Source organism: Podarcis raffonei, chromosome 1 (genome assembly GCF_027172205.1).
Source record: "Podarcis raffonei isolate rPodRaf1 chromosome 1, rPodRaf1.pri, whole genome shotgun sequence".
NCBI classification, from domain to species: domain Eukaryota; kingdom Metazoa; phylum Chordata; class Lepidosauria; order Squamata; family Lacertidae; genus Podarcis; species Podarcis raffonei.
In genome coordinates, this window is record NC_070602.1 from 80,507,986 (window position 1) to 80,515,398 (window position 7,413).

The window sequence follows — 7,413 nt, forward strand, 5'->3', positions numbered from 1 at the left end:
CGGTTGATTGGGTGAAAAAAGGAAATACAAGCAGGCTGAATAAACTGTGTGTTTATGAAAATTTATGAACAGAGACATAGGCTGATTTATTTGCTTTTTTAAGTATTTCACATAAAATTTTCAAATGGAAGGGTGGTCCCCTTTGGAATAAGGAATTTGTAGTGAAGAATCTTGTTTTGTCAGCAAATGGCACACATTTTTGTGTTCTGGGAAATAATGTTCTTGTAAGTTAAATTCTACTTTCAGCTTCTAATTTTTTGTTCTCATTTTGTCTATGTTGAGAACTGCCCTGTGATCTTTGAATGAAAGGCAGTATAAAAATGTAATAAATCATAGAATTGGAAGGGGCCCAAGGGTCATCTAGTCCAACCCCCTGCAATGCAGGAATCTCAGCTAAAGCATCCATGACAGATGGCCATCCAATCTCTGTGAAAAAACTTCCAAGGAAGGAGAGCCCACCACCTTTCACGGGAGTCTGTTTCACTGCTAAACAGCTCATACTGACAGAAAGTTTTTTCGAATGTTTAGTTGGAGATATTCATTGTTTAACAGTATATTGTGTACTTCTATATTAAACTTTGCTTGGTATAGCAAGTGGGTGGGAATTATTCTACATCTGAGGGTGGGGGGAGACAGTGTGAGTATTCACTAACTGCCAAACACATCAAATTACAACTACAAAGGACAGACAGTATCCATTTAATGCTGCAGCTACCACTATATCAAACGGTAGCAAATGAGGGAAGAGGAGTGAAATGAATAGACACCGACTATAAAGGACAGGGTCAGCAGGGGTGGGGGGGGAATTATAACCATGTGCCACTGGTTTTTACTGACAAGTGTCAGCTAAAACCTTGAGTCCCAAGTTGGATTAAGGTAGTTGGGGACCCTGGCACAATTCCCAACATACAACTTTCTTCCCCCCACAAAAAAACAGATAAGGTACCACAGAATAGGGGCTGCCGTCCATTCTATGCAGGAATTAGGCCCCTCTGTGCATCCACTGTCACTGAGTAGCAGTAATTACACCTGCCTGTTGCCAATGATGGAAGAGAAGGAATGCAGGGCCACTCCACTGGGACAGCTGAGAGATCAGTAACTTTTGGCGCCTCCTTTCCTTGCATTTTCCCATCCCAGCTGGTCATTAAAGCAACTTGAAAGCATGGATTTGAACCAGAGTTTGCCTATTTCCTCCTAGCTCCCTCCATTTCTTTTTGTGTCATTTATTTTTAGATTGTAAGGCTGAGGGCATATATAGTGATTTTAATGATTTGTAAGCTGCTCTGCGAGCCTTTTTTGGCTGAAGAGTGGGATTAAAAAAATCTTTAAATAAATAACACACACACACACACACACACAGCCAAGGACATATACGAGGGCAATATGCAAGGACCAAATCTTCCATATGCAGCTTGTTAATGTTGGCCTCATTGATCTAACAAACAGCACCAATATGCACAAGTTCTGGTGGAGCCTTCAACTGATGTCTCAAAATTCCTGCAAAAATACTTGTGGCTAAGAAGAAGAATAAGAATAAAGTCTTCTAGGCTAGGGACACAGGGGTTGTAGCAATTGGACAAAGGCAGTAGCAAATAAACCTCTCAAGCAGAATGGAAGGAAAGTGATGGGCACATCCACCAGTGCATAGGCTGACACAGCTGAAAACTGGTAAGTATATCCAGAACTGCACTTGTGGGGAGGCCTGAGGCAACCCCATTGCTGTCATGTGACTGCATGGAGTCAGATCACTGCACCAACTCCAGCAATTGGCTTTAGGAATGTACCCTCAGCATCTAAGATGTCCAGTAATGAATTACTTATATGCGGTTGCTATCCATTCATTATTGAAAATACACTTATAGCATAAAGAGTACTATAGACTTCCACAAATCTACGATTCTCAATCATTTGTTCACCTTTTGGCCAGAATCATACAATACAGAAATCTGCCCAGGAATCCTGGAACTGAGCAGAATATAAAATACTACAGCTGTATAAGAATAATAATGATAATTTATTATTTATAACCCACCCATCTGGCTGGGTTTCCCCAGCCACTCTGGGCGGCTTCCAACAGAATATTAAAAACAATACAGTGTCAGACATTAAAAACGTCCCTAAACAGGGCCGCCTTCAGTTGTCTTTTAAAAGTAAAATAGTTGTATATTGCCTTGACATCAGCTGGGAGGGTCGTACCTTGGAAGTCAAACAGAATCCGTTCCGGAAGTCCATCCAACTTCTGAAACGTTCAACTTCCAAAGCGCAGCTTCTGATTGGCTTCAGAAAGCTTCTGCAGCCAATCGGAAGCCGCAGAAGCCCCGTCAGATGTTTGGCTTCCTAAAGAACATTCGAAAACCAGAACACTCACTTTCAGTTTGCAATCGTTCAGGAGCCGAAACGTTTGACTCTCAAGGCATTCAGGAGTTGAGGTACAACTGTGATTTGTTATGTATAATTTAACAACCATGCGCATTTCTCAATGAACCAGAACAATGCCTTTTGTTTTTATCAATCACCCTGCAGTCCTATACCAGTGGGATTGCTGAAGTGCATTCTGAGTCAGAAAAGGTACTCTGTTAACACTTCTATACCTGTCTTCTCAGAAGTGTTGCATTGAATTTAATGGGAGCTATAACCAAGTATCTAAAGGACCACACATCCTTTTTGGGGGGCAATTAGTCTTCAAGAAAAAAAGCACTGAAGCTTTATTACAGATAAGTAAAGCATGGAAAACAGTGACCATTCACAAGAGTGGGACTCAAGAGGCCTGAATACCACAGTGTATGCTTCTAGGTTTCAAACGATGTCCAGACTGTATGGCCTTCTCCAGAAACCACAAGATCAGTGTGAAGCTTCAACAAGATACTCAAGATCTGGTTGTTGCAGTCTCTTTTCTCTGTTCTTGTTTTTGGTAAACTCTCTAAGCATCTCCATGACTTCATTTTCAAAGATTTCTGGAGCAGGCTTTGCTTCTTTGGGGAGAAAAAAGGAAGAAGTGAAACAACAGTATAAGCTCTGCTACCAATGTCTGAAGATTCTGTACACTGAGGTGTCCACCAGATGTTGGATTCCAACTCATCAGTGCCAGCCAACAAAGATAAGAGTTGCAGTCCAGCAAAATCTGGATGAAATCACATTGGCTACCCCTGCTCAGAACTACAGAGTCTACAGATCTAGTAGGTTTTCCAAGATCATTTTGTCACTGGACTTAAAATTATTTGTCAAGCCCCATTTCAAAGACATCCCAGTTAGTGTGTTAAGTACAGAAAAGGAAACAAAATGGAATGCTTGCCTTCCAAACAAACAAAAGACATTTTTTTTATGTGTCAGGGAGCAAGAATGTTTTTGGAACTTCTTGTAAAATGGCAGTGGGAAGTCTCGGCCCGTGACCCTAATTAGGCTGGTGCAGGTCACATGAGGCTGTTGCCCACAAGACGTCGTAAGTGAAATGGGGCAGGTATGGGCAAGAAAAGAACAATCAGGAGTTTAAGTGAGTTCTCAATTATTTCTTTGAAAGAAGGGTTCTCTGTCAGCACCAATCAGCTGATTAATGCAGACAGGGAGCCCTGCTGGGAGTTAGTGGCACTCCAAACAGAGCATTTTCCCCTTTGTAGAGAAAAAACAACTAGCTGTTTGGAGCAAACACTTTGAATCCTAATTGCTACCTCCAAATGGACTTCAAAGGTTCCCTGTAATGCTCGTCAGCTAATTGGTGCTGAAAGTGCATCTTCAAAGAAGATTGTTGTATAGTAACCCATTTGAATGTTGATAGGTGTCATTTGATGTATTATGCCATCAGGTGACTGACAGTTGGGTGGTCCCATGCATCTGTCAAAGTTGGCCCATGGGAAGCAGAGTATTGGCCTACTAGCCAGATCCAGTTCCCCACCGCTGCCATAAAATATATAATATACAGTGGTACCTCGGGTTACAGACGCTTCAGGTTACAGATGCTGCTAACCCAGAATAGTATCTCGGGTTAAGAACTTTGCTTCAGGATGAGAACAGAAATCGCGCAGCAGCGGCACAGCAGCAGCAGGAGGCCCCATTAGCTAAAGTGGTGCTTCAGGTTAAGAACAGTTTCAGGTTAAAAACAGACCTCCAGAATGAATTAAGTTCTTCACCTGAGGTACCACTATATTATCATTAACTATACAGCAGTTCTGCAACCTAAAACTATGCTTGTTAAGGAGGATGTTAAGTTCTACTAAATTCAAAAAGGGCTTACTGCAAATAAAAATACATATGTTTTAAAGGTAGAGTATACATTAGTTATACTCTTGATCAGCCTGACTGCTAGAGTTGGAATGTTTATATGGTGAACATGACAATTTTAGACCCTGCTCATAGCTAAAACTGTATTTCAGGTTGTCAGTGACAAATCCTTCTAGGACAATCACACACCTTTTCAGGACAGAGGTTGAAATATTACATGTACTGTGCTGCTGTGTGTGGTCCAGAGGGCAGCAACACGAGAACAAGCATTTTCTGTGACGGCTCCCCACTTGTGGAATGTTCTCCCCAAAGGGGCTTGCCTGATGTCTTCATTTACATATCTTTAGGCATCAGGTAAAAACATTCCCGTTCTCCCAGGTCTTTGGCCTTTTTAACTGTGTGCAGGGGGGTTATTGTTTTTGTTTGTTACTATGTTGTATATTTTTAAGTTTTTATATTGTGAAATGTCCTTCATAAGACACGCCCCCAAGTCACATAAGAGCCAATAGCAAGTGACCCCAAAAGACAGTGTTTTGCTTTACCTGTTGCCCAGTAGTAGATATCCCAATCATTGCTGGGCTCATTAATCAGGCGATCATAAAGATCCAGCTGTTGCTCATTCATTCGATTCAGATTCTCTTTGGCAAAGAAACTATGGAAACAATAAAACAGCATACTGGGAAAACCAGACGAGGTAGAAAAAAATACCACAATGTAATAAATATACTACATTCTGGCTATGCAAGTGTCAGAAATTTCTGCACACCCATTCAGACAAACAAAAGGCATTATTACAGTTCAAGGTCCAGGCAAAAGCAATGAGGAGCAGGGCTACTGAGGGGTGTGGCCTTTGGAGAAGAGTCCCAGAAGCTGGATAGAGGGGCTCAGAGGGGAGACCACATTCAGCCCCAGGTTCCCTCTACCAGTTCAAGATAAACCAATTTCTGACTATACCCTTGATAACCAAGAGAAAACAGAATGGACAATCTTCTCCTTTTTCCTCTATAAGCTGATTTTCAATATTTCATAACAATGCTTCCTAGCGCTGTCCTTGGATAAGGGTATTTCCAAGTGCAAGGAGAGAGCAACATTTCTTTTTTAAAAAATGTAGGTTTATAAAATGATGCACAATATGGAGAAAGTAGACAACAATGATTTTGTACTCACTGTTTTTCAGCTAAATTTCCAGTTGCATTTTATCAGTTTAAACTGCCCAGAGAACATACGGTAGTTTCATCATTCTTATCTCTGTTTTATATACATTATAAAATGAAATAACAATTATAATATTAATATTAAATATTTTAATATTTAAAGACTCGATTCTTAATATCTCTATCTGTTGATGGATGGCCATCCTGACTCGGCCCCAGACACACTGACCAGATGTCTGGAAGCTGTGGCTGGATGGTTATGTGGGAGCCGGTTGAAGTTAAATCCTTCGAAGACAGAGGTCCTCTGGCTGGGACGGAGCGATATGGGATTGAGGGGGCAACTCCCATCTCTTGTGGGGGTGCAATTAGTGCCAGCATCGTCCATTAAGAGTTTGGGTGTAATCTTCGATACCTCCCTCTCTATGGAGGCGCAGATTACAGCTATAACAAAGGCGGCATTTTTTCATCTCCGCCAAGCTAAGCAGTTGGCTCCTTATCTCTCTCGCCCTGACCTAGCCACTGTGATCCACGCGACGGTCACCTCCAGACTGCATTATTGTAACTCGCTCTACGTGGGGCTGCCCTTGAGACTGACCCAGAAACTCCAGCGGGTGCAGAATGCTGCGGCGAGACTCCTTATGGGGTCTTCGCTGCGAGATCATATTCATCCTGTACTATACCAGCTGCACTGGCTCCCGGTAGAGTACAGGATCAGGTTTAAGGTGCTGGTTTTAACCTTTAAAGCCCTATACGGCCTAGGACCCTCGTACCTACGGGACCGCCTCTCCTGGTATGTCCCACAGAGAAATTTACGGTCTGCAAATAAAAACATCCTGAAGATCCCAGGCCACAGAGAGGTTAGGCTGGCCTCAACTAAAGCCAGGGCTTTCTTGGCCGCGGCTCCAACCTGGTGAAACTCTCTGTCACAAGAGACTAGGGCCCTGCGGGACCTGACATCTTTCCGCAGGGCCTGCAAGACAGAGCTGTTCCACCGGGCCTTTGGTCAGGGCGCAGCCTGACCCCCTCCTCTGGCAATCTGCACAGAATTTTGCTTAATGGTTGCCATCAATTTGATTTTAATTTGATTTTAATTAATTTTATAATGAATGTTTTTAGAATGTTGGATTATTTTGATTGTTGTTAGCCGCCCTGAGCCCATCTTCGGCTGGGGAGGGCGGGATATAAATAAAATGTATTATTATTAATAATAATATGGTTACCAGGAAACAAGTCCAAGTTGAAAGCAACGAGGAGGTTTAGGGAAGGCAGAACAGAAGGCGACGGCTCACCTGAGCAGGAGGCAGTTCTCCAGCATGCCCCTCTTGCGGCTCTCGTACAGGAGCCTCGCGCGCTTCCTCGCCGGGGCTTCGTGGGGCCGGGCCTGCCAAGGCGGCAGAGGGATCTCCAGCAGATCCCGCCCGGAGTCGGAGGGAGAGTCCCCGCGGTAGCAGCACTTCGACGAGCGGAGGACGCAGGCAGGGAGCAGAAAGAGGCGCTGCGAGACAAACAGGCAGGGAAACGGCGTAAGGCAACCAAGGGCAGCAGCAGCGTCCGACCCACCGCTCCGTTACTACGCGAACGCGCCGGAGCCCCTGCTGGTGCGACGGTTAGGGAGTCGGACTAGGACTCGGGGAGGCCGTGACGCTCAGGGGGTGACCTTGGGGGCCAGTCGCTGCCTCTTAATCTCAGCCTAGCCCACCTCGCAGGGTTGGTGTTGTGGGGCCAGGAAGCCTATGCGCTTCACCCTGAGCTCCTTGGAGGCGAAGCGGGGGACACGAATTCAACAAATGCCTAGATACATAACGTGCATCTCCCTTTACTCACGCGAACGCTCAGCGCCGCCATCCTGGTTTCCTCCGCAGCCGCTCTACCCTTCGCGGCCCACCATAGACACAGAGGCCTCTACGGAAGCCTCTCCGCTTCTCCACAACGCATGCGCCCTAAAGCCACTTCTTGGCCTCCCACGCCCGCTTGGGAAAAGCCGCCTACGGAGAGGGGCCTTTTCTGTTTTTGTTTACTCCTGCGCGAGGCGGCAGAGCAACAG

The 7,413-nt window shown here is 44.6% G+C and overlaps 1 protein-coding gene and 1 long non-coding RNA gene across 2 annotated transcripts in view; both read right to left on the reverse strand.

Moving 5' to 3' along the window:
- Positions 1-2,736, reverse strand: part of LOC128417821 (uncharacterized) — a 64,774-nt gene extending 62,038 nt beyond the window's left edge. The window contains exons 1-2 of the long non-coding RNA XR_008331568.1: positions 2,699-2,736; positions 1,686-2,660 (exon numbers count right to left, since the gene is read on the reverse strand). This is a non-coding gene — a long non-coding RNA (uncharacterized LOC128417821). The remainder of the gene's footprint in view (positions 1-1,685; positions 2,661-2,698) is intronic.
- A 12-nt stretch (positions 2,737-2,748) lies between these two features.
- SDHAF2 (succinate dehydrogenase complex assembly factor 2) lies at positions 2,749-7,412 on the reverse strand. Its single transcript, XM_053397020.1, has 4 exons — positions 7,194-7,412; positions 6,659-6,864; positions 4,758-4,867; positions 2,749-2,972 (listed from the first exon to the last, which is right to left on the reverse strand). The coding sequence occupies exons 1-4, from the start codon at positions 7,212-7,214 to the stop codon at positions 2,842-2,844; spliced, it is 468 nt and encodes a 155-aa protein (XP_053252995.1). The 5' UTR covers positions 7,215-7,412; the 3' UTR covers positions 2,749-2,841.
- Between the last annotated feature and the right edge of the window lies 1 nt (position 7,413).